Source organism: Protopterus annectens, chromosome 9.part0 (assembly GCF_019279795.1).
Source record: "Protopterus annectens isolate FY-2018-M chromosome 9.part0, PAN1.0, whole genome shotgun sequence".
Classification (NCBI taxonomy): domain Eukaryota; kingdom Metazoa; phylum Chordata; order Ceratodontiformes; family Protopteridae; genus Protopterus; species Protopterus annectens.
Window position 1 is genome coordinate 217,246,239 of NC_056743.1, and position 25,008 is coordinate 217,271,246.

Sequence of the window (25,008 nt, forward strand, 5' to 3'; positions counted from 1 at the left end):
TTTGACTTGATAAAAATAAAGACAAGTATTATATTAAAAACTCATTTTGGGCAGTCATATTGTTTCAGCTGCTTTAAGTAAATGCACATAAAATAACAAGAGTCATTTGTGGTTGTTTGTAGCTAAAATTCTACTTCTTCTTTTTAATATATTTGGGGTAATAGTTCTGGCTAGTTGCCTGCTGCTGAGCTGAAAATTCAAACTGAGAACTCATAGTGGGTTGCTACTCCTTACCATTTACCACAAAGGAACTTTTATCTTTCAGCACATTCCATTTAGCCTGCTGCTAGGTCTGCCTTTTTTCTGTTTATTTTTATTGAGTTTTGCTGGCTTATTTTGTGACATTTGGGGCAATAAGTAATCAAAACAATTAAATGCTAAACTATGAAAAAAATCCTGTGAAGTGAATACATCATAGCCCATGTGATGTATGCTGCAGGAAATAATTTTAGACAGTGAAGTATAAGTAACTTATCTCTAACTGAATAAAAAGTGCTATTTATTTATTTATGCATGTATTATGTATGTAATGATTTTTACTGTGTTTGTCCTTTTTGTTTTTATACAATGGTCACTACATAGAAAAAAGTATTAAAACAGAATAGTTTTATGAAGGCTATTTGATAATTTAAACACATAATGGATGTATTGAGAAATACTAAATACTGTGGCTTAAATACTTCTATAGAATAAACGTTGCTTTTTTTTTTTTTTTGCATTTTAATAATACTTCAAAAAGTGTGATAGTAAATTTAATTAACAATTGTATATTTGAAGCTTTAGTCACATCAAATTGTAAAAAGGAAGGTATAATAAATATATTGTCATCTGTGATTCTGCAGTTTGATTTTTATTTTGGATACAGACATTTTATCAGTTAGTTATTTGCAGACTGCTTTGGTTCTTAATTATATCTTAAAAGTGCATATCTTGCTGTCAGTTGGCCAACTACTTTTTACAACAGCCTGAATTACTTAGTTATCTCATTTAGCACATGAAAATAGTTTTGCATGGCAACTACATTTTTTAAGTTAGGCTTTTTATACTGATATAAATCATTGCAAAGAAATATAGTTTAATATGTGCGATTGCAAATCATTGTAATATACAATTTAGGTGCTGTTATCTGCTTTCTATTGACTCATGGGGCCTAGGAGGAAAATGTTATACAAACGTCAGCTTTAAAACAATTTGCATCTTTTAACCAGCTCTCGTTTGTGGAAGTTTTGAGTTTAAAGTACTTCATTAATTGTCATCATGAGTTAGCAGAAGAGGAAATAAATAAGTACTGTCAGTTTAGTGAATTTATACAAAACTGTAACTAACTGTAATGCGCATGCCTTGTTCAGACATAATATCTGCAGCATCATAAGTTTGTTAAGAGATTTCACTTGTGTTTCACCAGCATTGGAGGCATAAATCTCTCTTTTGAAAAAAAAATCAATTGTGAAGTAACAATTTATGCAGTATCAAAGTCCTTAACTGCAAATTGTGTTTTGTCTCTCCCTCCTGGCCTACCTGTACATTCAGCAGCAGTGGAACTATATTTGCAGAAAATTGAAGAAACAGAGGAAAATGTCTAGTGAATTGTAGCCATAGATGTCATGCCTCAGTACAAGCCCAGAAGTATCCTGATAACCTTGTACAATGCTAATTATGTTGTTTCACATGACAAACTACAGTACATTCATAGGTTCATAGGTTGGTACTAGGCTATTGGCCCTAGGGCCTATACAAGCCTAGCCATAACAATTCCCAGGCTATTTCTTCCCACACTATTTACTTCCCTGGACCCCTGTTCTGTTCTGTTATCTTCACAATAAACTGTCATACCTCTACAAAAAGAAAATCTATCACATGACCTTGCTTGCAAGGAACTATATATATATATCCAAGTAGAAAGCACCAAAGTCGAGCTGGATATAGGCAACAGTTTATTCAGTTCCAAACACCGAACACAAAGTGAAAAGACCCACACTTAATGCTGTAAAAGTACAAGTAACATTTTCGTCATCAATATATATATATATATATATATATATATATATATATATATGTATAGATATATAGATATATATTATTTATTTTATTTATTTTACATTTGTTAACTGGGGGGTGTCTGAATGAGCTGAAAAGGCCCTTTTTCAGCAGAGGCCCAGGAAGAAAAGCTCCACAAAGAAAAATTACAGATACATTTAGTTATTTAGACATGATCAGTATACACACAAATTACAAAAGACGTTTTTACAGTGGTATGCAGCACATCAACAGTTACAGTGGAGAGAACAAACAAAAAAATATTAACTTAAAAATAAAGGTAATTAATAGATTTGTGGCGTACAGCTGAAATTTGGAACATATGTAGAATACATACATAGCACACAGGTACAGTACATACATTGTAGATTAGCCAGTGTTTGTGAGTAAGATTGAAAACTGTTATCAAGTACTCTAGATTTAGTATGTATACCTTATCTGCTTTCACTAGCCTGGGGAGCAATCATGACACTGCCAACTTTGCTTGAGATGTTGCCTGATGAGGTCTTTAAAGGAGGCTTTGGATGCTGTGTTTTGAATGCTAGTGGGGACAAAGTTCCATTTTTAGCCACCAAACTACTATATAGTGCATCTCCAAAGCTGTTGTAGCTGCTGGTGACTTCTAGTAGTAGTTTGCTTGATGATCTAAGAGGCCTTTTGGCTGAGTGATGTTGTACTAGGTTTTTGAGGGCAGGACACTTATTGGGAAGGTAATAGAATGACAGAGGCAGAGCTGATTGTAGGTTAGGAGGTTGGGCAGTTCAAGCCAGTGGAGTTGTCTCAAAGCAGTACAGTGATAAGTTCTACATGAGCAATTTGCAGCAAAGCGGGCAATTCTGTTATAGCAGGCTTCCATTTTGCTTAGTTCAGTTTTGTTGAGATTAGTCAGAATGGGAGATGCATAGAGTAGGGTGGATAGAAGTTGGGAGCGAGCAATGGCTGATCTTGTGTTGTTGGTAAAAAATGGTTTGATATGGCAGAGTGATCCCAGTTTGGCATGTACTTTTTTTTAATAGCTAAGTTGAGATGACTATCAAATTTTAGGTTGGAGTCTATGGTTATTCTCAATAGCTTAGCCTGTGCCACTAGAGCAATTGGAGTAGCATTTGTGGAGTAGATAGTGAATTGACTGTTATCAGTGTTTTTTATGAACTGGTTATAATCATAAGCTGAGTTTTCTTTGGATGGAGGATAAGATGGGCTTTGGTAAGGTAGTTTTCAATGTCAGAGAATGCTAGTTGAGTTGTTTGCAGGAGGGTGGGAATGTTTTGTGCAGCACAGATTAAGGTAGTGTCATCTGCATACTGAATGATAGATGCATGCTGTGTGGAGGAATGGAGGTCATTTGTGAAGACTGTTCCATGCTAAACCATGGTTCACTTTACATGCTCGAAATGCTAAAATATTGAAGTTTAGAATTTTGAGCCTGTAAAGTCGAAAGGACAGAAACCGAGAACCCGGAAATGTCGAATAGAGAATGTAGAACCCACGGTATGGCTAGCACGTTAGGTAAGTGTACTTTTTTGGGGTTTTGGGGAGGGTTTGTATGTGTTTGAGTGTGTTGGGATGTTTGAGGTGTGGGATAGGGTAGGTGTTGTGCAGTGTGAATGTGTTAGTTTTGGGAGTGCTGGTGTTTGTGTGTGTGTGATGTGTGTTTGTGCGGGGGTGTGTGGAATGTGTGATGCTGGGTTGTGCATGTTATGGAGTGTTGTGCAACCTCAGAGTTAGTATATATAAATAGGGGGGTGTGGGGGCCGCAGCCCCCCCCCCCACATGGGGGGGTGCAGGAGGGCTTGCCATTTGCATATACTAAGGGTAGGTGTGTGTTTGCATTTGGTTGTGTGCGTGTGTGTTATGTTTCTTGTAGGGAAGTGTTGGGAGGTATGTGCATTCGTGTATGTATGTGTTTTATAGTGTGTGATGTGTGTTTTATGGGAATTTGTAGATTTGCGGTTTTGGGTGTCGGGTTTGTGTATGTTCGCTGTTTAGGGACTTCGACTTCATAGTTTCATGATACTGAAATTTGATATTTCAGTATTTTGAGATTATGAAGTGAATCTATATATATATATATATATATATATATATATATATATATATATATATATATGTATAAAAATTAACTCAAATTAATATTTTAACTCTAGTGCACATAAAACTACAGGCATTCGCTTTACAAAAAAACAATGGAGGGTTAGTCTACACTTATTTGCTAATACTATATACTTTATGTCTTATAATTTTATTATAAGTAGGACTCATTCAAAGATTCCAGTTATGTTAACAATTTAAGCAGATCAGATGATCTTGACAATTAGGCTATTTTCTTATTGTTGTGGAAGGGAGGAACTATAAGAACTGATAGCAACTGGTAGCAATATCCTTCTGAGGTCTGCTGTATAAAAAAATGCACTGAAACTGAGTTACTTGACCAACTTAATGTGCTTATTGAAATTATTAATCATGTTTATCTATTAATATGGCAAGAGTTTATCAGAACCAAGTGTCAGAGTGAATCTCCCACTTTAAATGATCAGACCATAACATGCAGTGCAGTTATCAACCAATCCTGGAAGGTCACAACCATTAAAGCATAAAAGCATATAAGTAAAAGCTAGAATGTATAAATATATAACAATTAATAAAGTGGAATACTTGTTAAGGCATGTAACGAGTAATATTTTTTATTAAATTATTTTTTGTTGATCAGGTTAGTCTCATTACACCTGTGTCCTGTTTTCAGAAGGAACACAAGGTGGTATTCATAATGACGAGCAGAGGTTTGGCCAGTGCAGTCGGGAAATCCCTACACTTTTCTTTTTTTAAATAAGTGCCAGGGGATCTTCTACATTCATCTACGTTCCCACCATTTCAGTCAGATGGGTGCTTGACATAACATCTCATCTGAAAGACAGTATAATCTTGAGTGCATGCAGTACCCTCCTTACCTCATACTGCAGTGTCGTTTTTGGGAAATGAATGCAAGTATCTGGTAAGGGAATAGAACCGACAGCCTTCTGATCAACACCAAATGCAAGTGTGCTACCTTTTGAGCAAGTGACACCATATAGAGGTAGAGCAATAAGTAAAAATGCAGTAACTGAGAAATACTAACAACATTTTTAACTAAAACTAAAACTGCATTTAAGTTAATGTGCCAAGGGGCATTCTCTTTTCCCCAAAATGCTGTTGAGATTTCACTACTGTTCTCGGTGCTCTCAAGGGAAGAAAAATCGTACACATCTGACAAAACAAAATGTGCTTATACAAGACATTAAAACCATTGATGGAATGAATGGTTTACCAGTGGTCATAAATATACTACATATTTTACCTGCATAGAAGATGTGTCAGGTAGAGTATATACCTCTCAACTGTCCATATTTTTGCAGACTGTCTAGTTTTTTGCCTCATATTTTTTAATTTTTCCTCATATAAATTTATGTTTTATTGGCAAGTTTCTGAGGATTGAAGTCATTAAATAATGACATTCATTTGAGTTTCAGATTTCATATCCTTCAGAAAATGCATGCTAACCCAATGTCTGTTATTATACCAATGTTCTATGTTTATTAGAGTAGTATTTAATTTAGGTTTTGTCCACATTTTCTACATTATGGATGGCGCAGTGGTGCAGCGGTAGCATTGTTGCTTCACAGCAACAGGTTCCCCAGTTCAATTCTTGGCTGGGGTACCTTCTGTATGGAGTCTGCATGTCCTCCCTGCATTCATGTGGGTTACCCGGGTGCTCCAGTTTCCTCCCACTTTACAAAGACATGTGTCTGGAGCGTTTCTTCCCGGGCCTCTGCTGAAAACTGAATTTGTTCCAAGTCAGACTTTCCCGGTAAACAAATGTTAAATAAATAAATAAATAAATTTCTTGAATTAAGAGGTTGAGAGGTACATGCCCAGATAAACTATCCCAGCTGTACTACAACTAAAATATTCCTTAGAATTCAGTGATCTTTCTAAATGGGGTACACTAGTGTGGACTAGCATAAGTGCATTTACAGTAAGAAAAATAAAAGAGAATCAATAAAAGATGTACGCATAAAAGCATGCACATTGAAGCAATTTGTTGCAATGCAAAAAAGTAATTTCCCACTGTGAAAGAAAGATGCTTGCAAATGAGGGAAGTTTTACAGCTCCATTGCTAATATATTTAGCTTCTATAAAATATGTATCTTGAAAAATGGAGCAATAATTTTCTCACAACAAGTTTAAGAATGAACAGATCAAATAAAGCTCATAACTAAAACACATCCAAAGCAGCCAACAAAAGTATAACTATGTCCAATACAATCACTAATGCTGAAGGATACTAGTATACAAAGCCTTAATATCAATTGTAGCTAATAAAACAGTAGTAAATATTGTTTTTTTGTCTAATCTTTTCAGCTTCTCAAGAAAATGTCAACACACATGAATGGATGATGGTTGTTGTTGTGTCTTTCGGCTTTTCCCGGTTAGGGGTCTCCACAGCTTAACTCCGGTCCGCTAATGATTGGCAGTTGATTTTTATGTGCTGAGTTGCCAGCCCTGATATACAACCTTCAACGAAGGTACACCCATTCACGCATGTCTCCACACAGAAGACGCTCTAGCTGAGAGTCGAACCGGTCAGCGTCTTACTGTGAGGCGACAATACTACTGCAGCACCACCGCTGCGGAGTCATGGATGATGGTGCTAACTAATAATTATTAGCAAAACTACTAATAAGTATTAGAAAAATAAGCAAGTTATTAACTAATAACTTGCTTATTTTGTAACAATAAAAATGGTAAGATACTCATTTTAAGACCCTGCAGATGACTCCATTGGGCAAATTGAAACAGTTGAGGTATCTTGATGTTTTTTCAGGTATAGTATAATATAATAAACACTATTATTGCTATAAAATAGGAGAGGTAGTTTCAGCCATTGGTTTAAGTATTACAACTACAAGCACCACTCGACATACCGTGACTTATTTTAACATGAGGGCTCAGCCTGGTAACATATAGTCATTGCATCTTGACTAACTTCGATCCTGCAGATATTTTAAGACATGTGATATAGAGAGATGAGGCATTCATAAGGTGACAAGTCCAAGCACAAGAAAGAAGCTATAACTCTGATCGTATCAGGTTTTGAGAGAAGGATCCTGACACTAATATGGAAATATACAAAATGATTTTGAAACCCGCGGTGGTGGTGCTGCGGTAGCATTGTCGCCTCACAGTAAGAAGCTGTCCGGTTCGATTCTCAGCTAGAGCGTCTTCTGCGTGGAGACATGCGTGAATGGGTGTACCTTCGTTGAAGGTTGTGCGTCAGGGCTGGTAAGTCTGCACGTAAAACTACCAATCAATAGTGGACCGGAGTTCCGCTGTGGCGACCCCTAACCGGGAAAAGCCGAAAGACACAACAACAACAACAAAATGATTTTGAAAAGAATGAGTTAAGTCAAGTAAGACATTCACATAACTGCATATCTGTTTCTTCAGAGCCATGCTTTACACTGCTTCCTGGAAGTTAAAACTGCAGATGTTCATTCAGATGAAATATATAGTATACTATAAAATAGTTTTGCTTCTATAAATTCAATTGCTTAATGGTTGGTGAGGGTAAGAATTAACCACTGGCAAGGAGAATATATACTGCCATGTGGAGGAAATAATCTGTTGAGAAACTTTTAAAAAAGAATGGTGCATCACAAATAAGGTAGACAACTGGATCAACTAAAAATGTGATCACACCACATAAGGGTATTGCCTTGAAGTGAAATCAGTCATTCAGAAATGATGACTTGTTTTATTATCTAAAATAGTCACCATTCATTTTTACAGCAGTTTTTATTTATGCTAAAATAAACCCTTGTGTTTTAGGCAACTTTATCAAGTACCTACTTTATCTTGTTGGCAATGGGTCGGCTGTCCTGCAAAATGGGTATTTACCTTCATGTTTGCTTTAGGGACATGAGAGACAGGTTTTACTGTTAACTGCTTTATATGAAAATGCTGATTATACTGAAAAATCATGATACACATATTCTTGTGTGGCCTCACTTTTAACCATTAAGACATGTACCAACTGCTGAAATTAAAATTTGTCAATTTCTTACCACTATGCAATAGAAAGGGGCTCATGATAATTGCTTGACTAACATATATATTGAGAGCAGAAAAGGCAAAACCTAAATGTTGATATTAGAAATGATATATTGGAATAAAGGGGAAGCCTGCATTATTCTACTGTGATATATCTGGGTTTGGGGAACTGGACCTTTCCCTGCTGTAGTATGATCTCAGAGTTAGTATACATAATTAGCATGGGGTGTGAGGGTGCAGGGGGACACACTCCCCTGCAAGAAAAGTTTTTTTTTTTTTTTCAATTCAATGTTCTGGATGTTGGTGTTATAGCAATTGACATTCAAGATGTTCAACTGAATGAGATGAATGCAAAGAAAGTTTTCTGTGGGCAGCAATGTGCTCTTGACTGAAATGAGATTCTAAACCAGTGATGTAGTTTACCAAAATTTCTTCATTTCACTCTGCATTGTTTTTCATTCAGAAGTCTGCCATTGACTGCTGAAGTGCTTTATGGATCCGGTTTTGGAAATTGTTTGATTTATGTGTTGATCCTGTGTGGTAGCATTTGGATTATCTGGTGTTGGTTTAACAGTCTTATTTATGTGGCAAAAAAGGCTTGTTATTTAAAAAATGAAAAAGAAAACAAATATCCTTAGACTACATATGTCTGTGTCTGTGTGGGGCAAGCATAAAAAATCATGACATTAATAATTAAGTACTCTTAGGAGATTAGACTTTTCAGCTGATAAGGATGTATAATTCCATCAAGTAACAGATGTTGCTGGAAAACAGGAACTAGAATGTAATTGTTATATAAAGGTATTAGTAGGCACAGTGTTGGCAGATGTTTTATGGCCATCCTTGGTTCACTGGAAAAGAGCAGAGACAGGAGGGACATATTGTTGGTATTTGGTGCATTAAGGGGTTAAATATAATGAGAAGAGCAGAGAAGAAAGGAGTAGATTGACAACTGATCCAGAAAACATCATTTAATCATGATGTAAAGAAGTTCCTTTTCACTATGAGGGTGGTTGGTGGTTGCAATGAGATATCACGAAGGATGTTAAAACTTAAAGCAGCTGGTCTTTAAAGCAGTGAGGTATTCTTGAAGGTATGTGATGGAGAGAGGGGAGGCTGCTGCCTTAGAATCCCTCCGGCACTCAGACAGACTAGATAGGCTCCGTGTCCATCTGAGATCTGTTTTATTTTTTGTAGTAAAATGTAGTATAATGTACACCACAATAAGCATATTAGCAAGCACTCTATGATGACTGACCATTATAAAACAAGCATGAAAACACAGACAATATAATAGCTCCCCTTTTAAGTAATTCAGATGCATCCATTATATGCAGTAAATTTATTTTATATATATATATATATATATATATATATATATATATGCATTTATATATATATATATATATATATATATATATATATATATATATGTATATGTACACACACACACACACACACACACACACACACACACACACACACACACACACACACACACACACACACAAATATGTAAAAAATGTCGCGAGGCATGGTCATTAAAAAGCTGAGATACTCAAATGGAAGATAAATGCTTTTTGCTGCACACATAATACTAATATAGACTGAGCTGAAAATTTCAAGTTGAGGGAGTTTTTAAACATATAGTGTAATTCTTGTTCATAATGTGAAAAGTGTTATGATAATGCTGTTGCAATATATGAATTATTCTCTGAATTATTAAGTAGAGATATTAATGAGTACGGTCCTTTACAACAAGGGTTAGTGCCACACATTAGTCAGCACAGACTACATTAATGATTCAGAAGATATGCCGCTGTGGTACGGCGGTAGCGTTGTTACTTCACAGCAAGAGGTTCTCCCGTTCGATTCTCAGCTGGGCTTGGGAGTGCCTTCTGTGTGGAGTCTGCATGTCCACCCCGTGGTTGGGTAGCATTCGAAAGACATGCGTGCGTAAATGGGCGTGCCTTCGTTGAAGGTTGAGCGTCGAGCTGGCACCTCGGCGTTTCGTAAAAATCTACTTACAATCATTAGCAGACCGGAGTTCCGCTGTGGCAACCTCTTACTGGGAAAAGCCGAAAGACAAACAACAACAACATTAAAAGTTTTGACTTCTTTTTACAACCTGCCTTGAAAGGTTTGGGTCGAAATACCACAATAGTATGCTGTTTCTGTATACTCTCAGTAGAACTTTATGCAGCCCATTGCAAGTGTGTACATTTGCACTGTATCTGCAGAACCATTTTCATTCTCTAAAAATGTTGCTCCTTATGTCCTAAATCATTTTGAAAACAGTGCCATTCTGAATATTTAAGCATTTGTGTTTCATGCCGTAGACCTTTGAAATCAACTCTGAATTGCACTTATTTTTTTCAAAAAAGGCATCAGGAGTTGCAATCAGTCATTAACTCCAAGTACTAATAGAGCATTTTATTATTTTCTAATATCTGAGTGATTTTAAGCATATTGCAGTGTTTTCTGAAACACTGCTACATCTTTATATACCTGCAGAAACCCATTCTGTACTGAATGCCTCCCTACAGCATATTGTTTTGTATGTGTGGATCTAAAATCTAAGCAGTAGGAAACATGCCTTTCTTTACACTTCATTTCATTTATCTTGTGCAGATACTGCTATTTTCAGAAATGTAAAACATGCAGCAATACACAAGGTAGAGGGGAAGACATAAGTTACTGTACAGCTAATTGTCGTAGTCTTTAGAACTGGTTTCTTATGGCATATTATATAAAAGTCTAATGTTAGCACAAGTGACCATTAAGGCACTACTGTTAAAGATAATGCTGTCCATGATAATGTAGCAGTTTAAATGAAGAGTTTATTTAATGGCTGTTCACAATCAGCAGTAACGCTGTACTGTTTTAGGTGCTCATTGGAGAAGGAGGAGGAAGTGACAGAATTACAGCACTCTCTTCTGTGTCTCCTGCTGCCTGTAAATCGCAGTGAATGGAGCTCTTGGCTGACAGGCTCTATTAAGACAAACTGCCTTTCTCATTGGAGAGAGAAAATAAATCAGGTGTTTAGTCAAATTAAAATACTTCAGCAAGAGTGAGCTCTGGGGAGCAGTGATCAACCAGCCAGATCTGAAAATGACTCTAAGCTGTTGCAGTCTGGTAGGGTTAAAGATCCTATGAAAAAGCTTTAGTTTACACATTTATTTATTTCCATTTGTTTACTGGGAAGGTCCAACTGAGCATAATTAGCCATTTTTCAGAGGAGGCCAGGGGGGAAAAGCTCCATAGAGTACAATGTTGTAATTGAACAATATTTATATAAGATGCATAATATGCACAGTAAAAAGTTTGTTTAGGATAGAATTTAAAAATCACACTTAATGCACATGTTGTAGTAGAAATATATATGATGTGAAATGGAGTTGACCTAAAAAGCAAGTGGTTTACCATCTAGAAATACAATGCAAAATGCAAGGACAAATCAGTAATAAACTAAATGAAGGTGGAGAATAGTTTCATATCTCCTGGAATAAATAAAGACACAAACATATCACACTTATGACAGGCACTGGGACAAGCAACAAACAGTTATGATTTATGTGATATGTCAGAATCTGTTATACATAGTCATGGATGTTTGTTTCTCTCTCTCTCTCTCTCAAATATATATATGCGTGTGTGTGTGTGTGTGTGTGTGTGTGTGTGTGTGTGTGTGTGTGTGTGTGTGTGTGTGTGTGTGTGTGTGTGTATCAGTACCATAGCTAGGGCAGGGTGAGAGGGGCAACTGCGCCAGGCGTGTTAGGGATGGTAAGTTGATCCGCCATCATCCCAATCAATTTTTAATGCAATTCTGGCTTTTAAAAGCATATATTGCATTTACGGTCAAACCTGAGCACTGCAGTGTTCCTTGTGATTTTTTAATTAAAACCTCAATGCTGCATCACTCCATGCAGGCTATAAACTGTAGCAACTGTTTGCTACAACTGCAGCAAGCAGTTTGCTGCAGTTTAAAAGAAGAAAAAATTGTTTTAACTGAAACTTGAACACTTTAGTGATCCTTGTGGGCTAGGTATAAACTGTAGCAACTGTTTGCTGGGGGTGGGCACAGTATTTTCTTTTTCACTGAATCTCATTTTGCTGAATAATAAATAAATGAAAACAAAAACTAAAAACACATTTGACTGGGAACTCATTTTGTAAAATCACATTTGACTAGAAAATTTACTAGTTCAAATCTGTCTTAAAAATGTGTTGTTTGCAGGGAATACTCCCTGCACCCCCTATATGGAGGAGGTTGCCCATTCTCCTTACTTAAATATATCAACTCCATTGTCACATAAACTTGGAGAAAAGAGAAAAAATACACTCAGTGCATTATTGCTGAAGTACAAAGATATTACATAGAAAACTTCATTGAACAACCATACCATGAAATCATTTTTGCAGGGGCCAAGCCGACATTCAACCACCATGTGGTGACTTTGCCCCTCATACCCCCTTATTCAAATATAGTAATGTAATAATAGTATTTAAATATAGTAAATATAGTAATGACATAGCCACACAACTGTGGAGAAAAGAGAAAAAAACACACACATACTCACACACACAAACACGCACAAACAGGGAATCACTTTTTTCATACACATAAATACTGACTCTATACAAACTTATACAGTGTTCAGTTAAATGTGACTTAGTCAAATGTGATTTCACTAATATGAGTTTTCCTTCACTTAATTTTTTTCATTCAATTGTGATTTATTGAGATGTGATCAAAGTTACACCTTCCATAAACACAATACATACACACACACACACACACACACACACATATATATATATATATATATATATATATATATAAATCTGATCATTACACATGTAGGGTAGTGGGTATTTTGATTACAGAATTTTGACATTTCAATATCGTACCTTCATTATTATAACTTTGCATATATTGCTTTTTAGTAAGTTGACATAAACCCTTATATATATACATATATAAGCATATACACACAGACACACACACCTGTACAAGCATATAATATATATTAACAATGTTCTTAATAATAAAACCTCTATGCACATAAAACTGATAAAAGCATTTCAAACATCCGCATTTCTGAAAAGAAATCAATCAACCAACATCCAAAAGAAAGCAAAAGGAAAACAAATTTATTTTGTGATTTACCAACCGTAATGCAACAACATCATTCAGACATAATTTATCTGAAAAGTGGTTATGTTATGGAAAGGGCAGGAGCAAGATTAGGGTTGAGTTTATCAAGCATTAATAAGCTGGTCAGGGGGCTACTATAGATAGGTGGGTCTACTGTGTCATACGTGCAATATCTTATGCTGAAGGTTTAGAAATAATTTTAATCCATGTTCCACCAATTAATTTCTTTCATTCTTCACATTCCGTTTATCCATTTTTTTCTTAGTTTTAATATTAGAGTAGTGTTTTCCTTTTATTTCCATGGATTATGTTAATAAACTAAGTTTCTTCTGAACAGGATTTAGGTAGTTTGCATAGGTTTATATGCATGCAGTACCTCTCAAATAATGTGAGCTGTAGTTGTGAAATAAATTTCTTTTTTTCTTCAAACAAGAAACATCTCCATTGAATTATCACCCAACACATAGGCAATCATACATCCATGCAAATTATAACAAACTATATTGATGCATCTTCAGCTTCAAACACTATATATCACTCACAATCCTCTAAACAGTCATTGTCAATGAGATATTACATATCTCATTTACTCCTGCCTCCAAACTCCACCTCTCTCCAAAACACCACTCCACGTGCACTGCTCCCATGACTCCCATACCTCTCCATGCAACTTGCTCCCACTCCATTCCAAAGATACCACCTCCAGTTGTTTTATCTCTGTTACTATATTCACTACTAGTATGGTTGGACCAGACCTTGATTTCATCTTCCAGCAACTGCCCCCCTGGTAGCCACCAAAGTGGATGTGAACTAAATTTCAGTTTCTTTTAATTTCTTTTCTTTTCTTGAAGCTGCAACTGGAGATCATAATCCAGATTAAAGTAAATCAATAAAAAAAAATATATATATATATATATATATATATATATATATATATATATATATATATATATATATTTTTTTTTTTGCAAGGAGGCCTTTTACTTACTTATGTTTAGGAGCTTCATCACAAAACCAGGGAGAAAAGTGAAAACTGAAAAAAAATGCTGCTGCGAGCAATATAAGAGAAAAATTAACTGATGAGTTGCATCTTATACAACTATGGTTAATGATTTGTAGGACCATAGGATCATAAGAAGTTACTAGGCTATTGGCCCTGAGGCCCTTACAAGCCTAGCCAGGAATTTAATTAGCCCATGTTCCAACAAGTCAGCACCCTATGCATGTCACTGTCCAGCAGGGACACAGATGGAATGCCAGGGTTTTTTTTTTCTGTTTCCCATCCAGTTATCCAGGTTGCATATCATCTTTTGATAATGGTAGGGATACATCTAATAACATGTCTCTAATTCTTAATATATATATATATATATATATATATATATATATATATATATATATATATATATATATATATATATAATATTTGCTTTTGCCTGTAACTTCCATAAAACTAAATGTGACTTCCTCATTATATAAGAGAATGTATTGTATAATATTATGCATAAGCTTTCCAAATGCCGTATTTTAAATTTAAAATCATCTTTAATAAGCCTCATTTCAAACCAAGATAGTTTTCTTCCTCTGTATCAGCATCCCTGGATTTAATGTGAATTATCATAGTAATTAATCAGAACATTATATTTGATACATGGGGATGAACAGCTTCTGCTGCTGTATCTGAATCTATAGTGATAAGATAATATATGTCCTTAGTATAACTACATATGTCCTTAGTATAACTACCAAATTTAAATTAATACTAATAAGCCACTAATCAAATTGAATAAGATAAAGCAGTTCTCCACGAGTCACAAAAAAACAGCTATAAAAAAAAAAAAAAGATCCACTTAAAAATAGTCTAAAGGACTGGTTTTATACTTTTGCCAAAAATCTATTGCACTGCAAACCATTCTTGGAATATACTGATTTAATATGGGGCTATACTAGCCCTCAGCAAATTTAATCCTTTTTGAAGATGGGATTATTAACATCAAATGCAAACGTGTTCAGAAATCAGACAATTTCATTACTAAGAAAGACAATTTGGTTTATTTTTTTGAATTTACACGTAAGTCACAAGGGCTTCTTTCTGACTAGCAATAGAGCTATACAGTGACTGACATCTGAAACATATAAAAAGCACAGCATTTCTGTTGCATATACTGAACTTTGGCATCATGATTTTTAAGCAGATGTGTGTTATTTCTGTTACAGGTACACCAGAAAGTTTGGCAGAGAAAGAAGAGCAGCTCTCTACTATGATTACACAACTAATAAGTTTACGGGAGCAACTTCTTGCTGCACATGACGAACAAAAGAAGTTGGCAGCTTCCCAGATTGAAAAACAAAGACAACAAATGGAACTTGCAAGACAACAACAGGAGCAGGTAAGCTGTTATATAATGAAACAGACACTGCTTTTTTACTGCCACTGGTGATCCTGTTAACAACTTATTCTAATGTTTGAAGTAGTGTTGCTCACTATAAGACACTGACTATGTGTTCCCAATTGTAATCTACCTCTCTGTATGCTTCTGTACTTACTGTCATCTTCACATGGTATAGGTCCATTGAAATGCTTTATGTGTCACTGAGATTCTGTCACCTGAGCACAGACTATCTCAAGTCAGACTGACTGACAAAAGAACAAAAAGTGTACCGAGCATGGATGCCACCTGTGAACATACGGCCTGTCACCCCTGGTAGTGGATGTTCTCTAGGTCATGTGAGGTAGTCCTCCACCAGATGGGATGCCTCATCAGGCTATACATGTATGGTCTGTATACTTCTACCCCTTCTACAGTTCTGGCAAATAAATCCCACCACAAAACGATGTGATCACTGATTCTGTACCACCTCCAAAAGACATAGCTACCACATTCACCTTCCAAACCCTACTGCTTATAATGGTGTTGCAGACACCTGTTACTGTGTCCCTTCCCACCTGTGCAAATGATGATGATGATGATGCCCTGTCCATCTTCTAAGCTGTGTAGGATAGTGATGTTTTATGCTTAGTATGACCAGTCAAAGTACTGCCCTGCACAGTCTGTGCATAATATCAAATGAATCACTTTATTTTGTGTTGCCTCTGTGATGCCTAATAGCTTATAGCAGACAGTGTCTCTTTCCTACTAGTGTAATTTATTGGTTCCACTTCTACCTTAACTGTGGTACTGCTGCTGCATGCTCCTTCTCAAACACACCACCCTGAACTCCTGCTGCTGCTGTGAATGTTATAGAAGGCCCTGCCACAATGTTCACCTGCTGCACTATGATTTTGCATGATGCCACGTTGTGCAACATAGCATAGCATAGCACATGCCACAGATATCTTGCTACATCTGAACAAACTGGCAGATTACGTAAACGCTTTCATTTAAGCAGTGTAAACTTCAGACATCTGATGAAGTTTACACTGTTTAAACGAAAGCATTTACGTATTTTATTTTTATTTCTACATTAAAAGCTTAGTTTTACACATCATGCCTTGGCTTTGGTGTTTGTTGGAACCTAATCTGCTAGCTTGTTCATATTTCTTGGTTTGCTCTAGCCCTTTTGGTTCTACATCTTGCTACATCTGTCTGGACTGCATTGCAGTGCCCCTCCTGTAATGTTAGACATTAGATGCATTCTTTAAGTAGTCTGAATTAATGCTTCACTATGTTTTACATTTCTGTATGGGCAGTGGTATAGGTCATTTCTTGCTTAGTTTGGGGGACTGCATTTATCTGTCATCAACCAGGGGTTTATGGCACATTCCATATCGCCTGCAATACACAACACATAATATGTTAGATATGTTTTGTTTCCGACATGGTATCTGTGTGTGTAGGTTTGTCTATTTTGTATGAGTGGGTACCAAACCAACCAGTGAAGTGACCTTTTGGGCCTTACACTTGCCATAATTATTGGTATAGAATAGATTCAGTGTTTGCCAAACATGTGAATCATGGGAACTGAATGAGTGACCCACAGATACATTATAAATAATTCCCATGTGCCATATTGTGAAGCAGAAAGCCTTCCTGCTTATGTATTTCAGAACTCTGGGGCAGTGAGGAGGGCTTCAACAGCAACATGTTTTTAATCTATGGCCCTCTTGACTTCAGAGAAGTGGATTATGTCACAAAAGGACTACAAGGTGTTGGCTCTAATTTCTCTTCTGCTGTACTGGGAGCCAGATATATTTCTCTAGGTGTTACAGCATAATAGAGAGAGACAGGTTTAGGATTCATGAGGTTGATATTTGTGATTTCCCTAACATTTCTCCAAATAGGTTGCTGAAAATTCATTGTAGCTATGTTGGCCAAGTTTGTATAGTACGCATAGTCTTGGATTCTTCTGAGTTAGATGCCTTACAGAATCCCTGCCCTCTTAGAAATGGTCCACAGTCTGCTGGTCTGTGAGCATGTGATATGTCAGGTGTTGCTTTTACCACCTCTGTTGGTGAGGATGGCTGAAATGGTCTACACACGTTGCTGTGCTGTTAATACTGCTTTTCCTAATTTGGCTCCTACTCTACACCAGAATCACTGTATTCAAAATGCATATGCAGTACCATGCAGTATAACTGTTTCACATTTCTGAATCAGTCTGCCTTCACATTTCTGAATCAGTCTGCCATTTGTACTCCATCATTTGCATAGTCTGTTTGGCACATTAGTATAGGGTTTCTCATTTGCATGTCATTATGATCTTGTATTGCATAGCACACTATTTTATCAACTGCACAGCCAGAGTTGCGTGTGTCTTGGAAATGCCCAGATCTTGCTTATTGATACAACCAGTCCATGTTTGCAGAGAACAATGTTCTAACCATTTATGAATCCCAGGATAAGTTCTTAGAGCTCTTGTTTTTTTTTCCAGTGTTGTTGTTTTTAGCCCACATGTAGTTAGCCTTAGGAACTATAATCAAATAGTTGTTTTCTCATTGGAATATAAATATTTGATTTGATCTCTTTTTAAAATCTATTCAAACAAAGTGATTGTTAAAAGGAAAATTAAAAAATAGTTTATTTTTGCATTGATTTGTTTTCTTTTATAGTTGAGTTGTATTTTATTCAGATACCATGATGACATTGTATGTTTACTGCCAGTTGTTTGATTAAAATTTACAGATCAACAGTGCAGCATTCTAATCATCCATTGAACTTGAAATGAAGCAAAACGTTTTACAAAATCAGTGCTCAACATACTGAAATGAAGCATGAAACCAAAAAAATGCAAGGTCATAGAATCATTATTAAAACATCATACAAAAGGTTATAAAACAAGGTGTTTGCAGAGTGCATCACCCCTCTGTCTACTATGTGGTCTCTGCCAACACACTTCTGAGTTTGAAGAAAAAATGTAAAAAACAAAGAAAAAAAAGAAGAAACATATTTCCTTTTGTTCAAGTCACCTAATGTCATAGATAGTATGAAAAAGTAACAGTTACAAAGAAAGAATTGAAGTTATGAAGCATCAATGATGCAAAAATGCTGTAAAACTTACACAAGACTTCAAGGGTCAGCAAAGTGTTATGCCGTAAAGCATGGTGCTTCCCATTCTTCTTGTGAATTGTATTAACACAGTGAAGTTAACTGCATGTTGCAGAACAATGCTTCTGATTCCTTGCACATTTCTAGCTTTTTAAAAAACTTATAAAGAGCAGTGTTTAATGGGTCTGTATTAGATCAGCGAATGCTTAAAAAAGCGAACGCTGATTGATCGACCTTATGTAAGCAAAAGCTTACAATCTCGAACTGTCAGATCAGCGATTTTTTTCCTAGGGAAAAAAATCGCTGATCCAAAACACATACACACAACACAAGCACACCAAACAAACAGAAATCCACACACATACACCTAAAATCTGACACCTAACCCTACACTAAACTATGCACATACCACTAACTATCCACTTACCTTAACCCAAACCCTAACTCTAAGGTCCGTCACTATCGCACACTCACGTCACCCACTCTCTAACTCACCTAAATCTGCCCTAACCCTCATGTCCACACAATCGCACACATACCTAACTCGAGCCCTAACTCTAACTCACTTAACCCACCCTAACACTCACATCCACACAATTGCACACTTACCTGAATCCGACCCGTAACTTTCCACCACAGCACTGAAAATACCGAAGCAACAGAAACGGACAACAGAATTCTTTCCCTAGGAAAAAATTTGAGTTTCTGTTGTTTCGATATTTCTAACTTTCACTAAAATAAGGTCGATCAATCAGCGTTCGCTTGTTTAAGCATTCGCTGATCTAATATAGATCCATGTTTAATGAACAGGAGATAGGCCATGGTCTGTCTTTCGGCTTTTCCCGGTTAGGGGTCGCCACAGCGGAACTCTGGCCCGCTAATGATTGGCAGTAGATTTTTTTACATGCTGGCTTGCCGGGCCTAACGCACAACCTTCAACGAAGGAATGCCCATTCACTCATGTCGACACACAGAAGATGCTCTAACTGAGAATCGAACGTGCAACGTCTAACTATGAGGCGACAACACTACTGCAGCACCACCACTGCAGTAAGGAGATAGGCCATGGTGAGCAGGTGATATACATTCAGTCTGATATCTATTCATCAGCTGCAGATGTTTGATTCTGCTATGCAGGTAAGCTGATATGCTGCAAGGGTAATTATTTATAAAAATTGTTATAGACAGGAGAATTCAAATATGTTGTTTTATGAACTGCATTAATAAGTGGCGTAAGATATATGAAAAGGTACAAAGTAACATTGTTAAGTAGTGCTAGTAAACGGGCTGTCTTTGATGTCTTCTTGTATTTTACTTTGGATTTCTGGCATTTCTTTGGCTCACTAAGCATAGAGATGTGGTTGCCCCATGTTCTCATTATTGGCTCATGCCTAGTATTTGCATTTATGAAACTGATGAAGTTGTTTAAACGTTTATCCTGAATAGCTGTAATGTTAACTTTTTTGGGGCTTTGTTTATGGTGTTGGATGGATTGGTTAAAGGAGTGTTAATCTTTTCTAAACATGGTCTGATTAAGAAATTTAAAGCTTTACATAAAATGCTTAAAAAAATTGTCACTTTTAATATTATATCTTCTTTATTAACACATTGGTGGTGTCCCATATGTAATGCTCACTGATCATTAAAGTAATAAGAAAATTGTTCATGTGACCATTATTTTCAGATGAAGTATATCTATTCAATTTTCAAAGACAATGGCAATAAAACAGTCTTCTTTGTATAATTTCTATTAAACCTTAGAGAATGTTTTGTTGCTATTTAAGAAATTTACAAAGAAATTAATTTTTTTGTTATGGATCCATAGATTTCTAGCATAAGCTTCGCTGATTTATATTTTATTACAGTAAACTACAGCAACAGAATATAGACAAGTTAGAACATTAAACTGATTAGACCTACCACATAACTTCTCCCTACCATATAACCTCTCTTGTTTCTCAGCTAACTACAATATTCAGACTTCTCTATAAGCTAAAGAATTGCACAGTCCTTTACAACTTAATACAATACTGCTCCCCATCGGAATTTTATGCTCTAGAGAAAAATCATTAATCACTATAACCAGATCATCTAATACTGCAAGTGAATCTCTATGTTCGAATACTGTAGCTAATCTTTGGATCCATATTATACTGCTACTGAAATCCATTCAGAATGCAAACTCATTTAAAACACACCCAAAACTTCACCATTCAGTCAATGCATCTGCTTCTGTATATCTTCAGGACAAATAGCAGAATCCTGTGTCCCAAAACCAGTCTTCGTCAATACTTGAATAGTCTTAATAGCTCTTAATCTCTCAGCTATGCACATTGTTTTGAGACAGTGCTCACCACCCATTATCTATACTTCTAATACGGACCTTATGATATCCATATATAATTGTTTCCAAGCCTGCTTAATACCACACATCTTAATGACAAAGTTAAGATTTTCTGCCTGAGTTCCTTCCTTCACTTCCATTTCTTTGAATTTCTAATTACAAATCACAAGATCTATTTATTATCTGTTTAACAAACACATTGAAACATCATTTTAAATGCTCACTGTTCAACATCTAGTAGCTTCCTTTATTTCATATAAATGTGATCTAATTAGCAAATGTATGTGTAACTATTAATTGATATCACTTAATGCCTCTTAATGTTTATTACAAAATGTCTGTATAAAAATGTTTGCAGAATCTTCTTCTTCTTTTAGCTTTTCCCGGTTAGGGGTCACCACAGCGGATCACCTGCTCGCTCATGATTGGGAGTGGAGTTCTACGGTGTCGAGTTGCCAGCCCAGTGCCCTACCTTCCACAGAAGGCACACACATGCACACACTTACACCTACGGCCAATGTAGATTGTCCAATCCACCTACAGCATGTCTTTGGGATGTGGGAGGAAACTGGAGTACCCGGAGGAAACCCACACGACCACAGGGAGGACATGCAGACTCCGCACAGAAGGCACCCCAGCCGAGGATCGAACCGGAGAACCTCTTGCTGTGAGGAAAAATGTTTGAAGAATATTGGAGCTTTATTCCCTGGGCATCCTCTGAAAAGGATGCTTTGACTCAACCCAGTTAGGCAAGACCCAATAAACAAAATCAAAATAAAGATAGATAAACCTCACCTACTACTTTATGCCTTCCCCGTGCTTACAAATCTCCGCAAGTCTGACCTAAACAAACTTGATAGTTGTTATAATAAGATGGCAAAATTTGCTAGAACCTCTCCCATCAGAACACTTTACTGTGAATGCCTAAAACAACTCAATTGGCTAGAACTACCACTACTACTTTAACTCAATCAACTATCACTAGCCCACAAAATAATGCATAACTCTGAAAACACCCCAGCCCTACAAAATCTTTTTCAAGCCTTTATTAACCGCCAGGCCCTTGAGGTCTAGCACACAAAATCTCCTCAAAGTAACCAGATATAACAATGAAGCGTGTAAGTCTGTCTACAACCATTGTATAGCAAAAACCTGGAACTCCCTTCCTGCCCACATAATTGACAAGAAATCTCCATCACAGTTCAAGAATCTTGTTAAACTCACTTTTTGAATAATCGACTGTGCTCCTGTATCCCCCCGGCTAATGTTTCATTAGAACACTTCACCTAATTAAAGTAACTCTGCTAAGCCAACCAATCATAGTACTGTACCCACTTAGGACTGTTAATCTACTGCTCATCCCATCTCTCTAGGAGTTAGGGAAAACTACCCCAGGAATGTTGTGCTTTCCATAAGCAACTAAAATCAGAAGACATATTGTAAATCAATTTGAAATCCTTCTCAACTAAAACCAGGCAAAGACATATAGTAAATCAATTTGTTATCCTTCTCAACTATAGCGAGCATCATCTGCTCTCTCTGAGCCTTATTCTACGTCTGTCTGCTTTTACTCTGATAGTAAATCTATCACAGGAATCCTAAACTTAAGAATATCTTCTAAAATTTAATATTATATTGTAGAGAATAAATGTATCCTATCTGTTAGTTAATATGTATGTCTAAGTCTCTTATATGGAAATTGTATGTCAAAAGTCTGTCCTTAAAACTATGTTTTATAAAAAATTGTTCTCTTGGAGCTTTTCTCCCGGGGCCTACACTGAAAATGGACTTGTAATCCAGTTGCACTCTCCCTGTCAACACATGTAAAATAAATATAAATAAATAAATAAATCAATGAATAAATAAATAAAATAAATTTAGGGTTCTAGGCCATGATTCAGAAGTGGCCCAGCCACGAACTGTAAGGCTGTGACAAAATGAGCCTTTTAACACAATTTTTGGGAAACAGTGATTCACAGAACTATTAGCTACAATGAGAAGATACCTCATTATTAGCTAATTTGTATGTCTCTGAATAACCTGATGATTACCTCAAGTGCTAATAAGCAGTTTACTGCAGTAATCACCTCTTTTGGCCCATGCATCACATTGGTATTGGCACCCCCTCAGTCCTTCTCCTGTACACATACACACATTTCACACACACACACACACACACACACACACACACACACACACACACACACACACACACACACACACACACACACCTTAAATGTACTGCATTAACAGAGTGCACTTGATTTTGCCTCCTGTTCTTATTGCCATCCCTCATAAATCAAAAATAATTACATTCACTAATGAAAGAAATTAAGAGTGTCATTCTTGTTGCTGTTCAGAAAATGCATCATGATTCAAGACTTGTTGTTTTATTAACTTTTTTAAGTTGATTAGAGTAATGTTAAAAAGACTACCTGTTGTCTAGTTTTAATCTGGCTATGACCAGAAGTACAGAACAGAGACATCATACATCATGGACCATTACAGTCAGTCAGTAATGCCATATATTAGAGTGTCATACTTCTTCACTTTGTAATATGCTTTGTGCTACAAAACCTATGTTCTATTAACTTTGTAAGTGGATTAGACTAATTAAAGAGTGATGTCTGACATCACCTTCCCTGTATCTTTCTTGCTGGAAAACTTGTTGTTCTGTTCACTGAGCCCCCCAAGCCTTTCTGTGTTAGAGGGAAGCCTTCTAGCTTATCAGTGAGAGTGGTAAGCATTAGGTAACCTTTCTACCACAAGAGTAGTGGTTTCTGGCCCAGACTACTATCAGAGAAGCCTAACAAATACATAGATCAACCAGGTTGTTTAATACAGCTTGTGCCGGCTTATTGTGCTTGAAACGGCTAATTGTATCTGCTCTTCCTATGTGGAATTGATTTAAGCTACCCCACTTCCTTGAGAGAGCACTGCGATAACCCTTGGTATTCATTTTCATTTTAGAGGGTTACTCCCAATAGACTAGTGGTTAGTAGCTCGCTTGGATATATTCTGTACGGAACTAGCCTGCAACATTATATTGTCCTTGTTAAGACTCTATAAGCTGGGGTAACTATTTACTGTAGGAGCTCATTATGATGCGAGTGTTTATTAACCCTATCCACTTCCATGCCGAGTTGATATGACTTACACACTACTCCCATGCCAGTTAAACACTCTTATAGCCTGAGGGAGTCTAAGCACACTACTCCAATGCTAGTTACACATTCATACAGCCTGGGGGTAACTACATTTCTCAAAACTACACAGAACTGAAGTGCTTTTAACAATCTATGCTCTCAGTGCTTTCAGGATATTCTCATTTTAGCTGTATAACGTAACAGCAACAATAGGTAATTTTTGAGGTTTCTACAGGGTCTGTGCAGTATTATTTAATGCATAAACAGTGTATGGGCAGAATAACTCAGAACCTCCACACATACCCTTTTAATTATTAGTGTGGGGTTCCCAACATTGGGGTAGATCTTATAGGGTCTGAGCAGTGTTATCAACCTAAATGCTGTGCGTGGGCAGAAACAGCACCTAGCCTCCCTTCTTATACCATTACTACCAGTGTGGAAGCCACAGAATTGGAGAGGAGCTTACAGTATAATTCCTTGCGTAGGCAGTTATACATGTAGCTGCCTTGAGTTTTCTGTGATTTACCTAGGACTTTATACGTTTGCATAATTGTACTGCTGATTTCTATGCTATGTGAAAATGGCTTATTTGGTCCTGATGTGTTACTGCCTATTCCTGTACTGTTATGAGCACACGTGATGTACTAGATAGAACTGTATACCTAAAGTGTTTGCCTCTATTGGGATTTTACTCAACTTACAGCCTACGTGTCCCTGAATTACCTTGCTTATATTATTTCTTAATTGTCA

At 36.5% G+C, this 25,008-nt stretch overlaps 1 protein-coding gene across 4 annotated transcripts in view; it reads left to right on the plus strand.

Annotated features, from left to right (window-relative positions):
• SOX6 (SRY-box transcription factor 6) overlaps nt 1–25,008 on the plus strand; it is a 2,230,635-nt gene that overhangs the window by 1,586,388 nt on the left and 619,239 nt on the right. For all 4 annotated transcript variants that reach the window (XM_044082775.1, XM_044082774.1, XM_044082776.1 and 1 more), the window contains one exon: nt 15,500–15,672. In XM_044082775.1, coding sequence (XP_043938710.1) covers nt 15,500–15,672 — 173 coding nt within the window. The remainder of the gene's footprint in view (nt 1–15,499; nt 15,673–25,008) is intronic.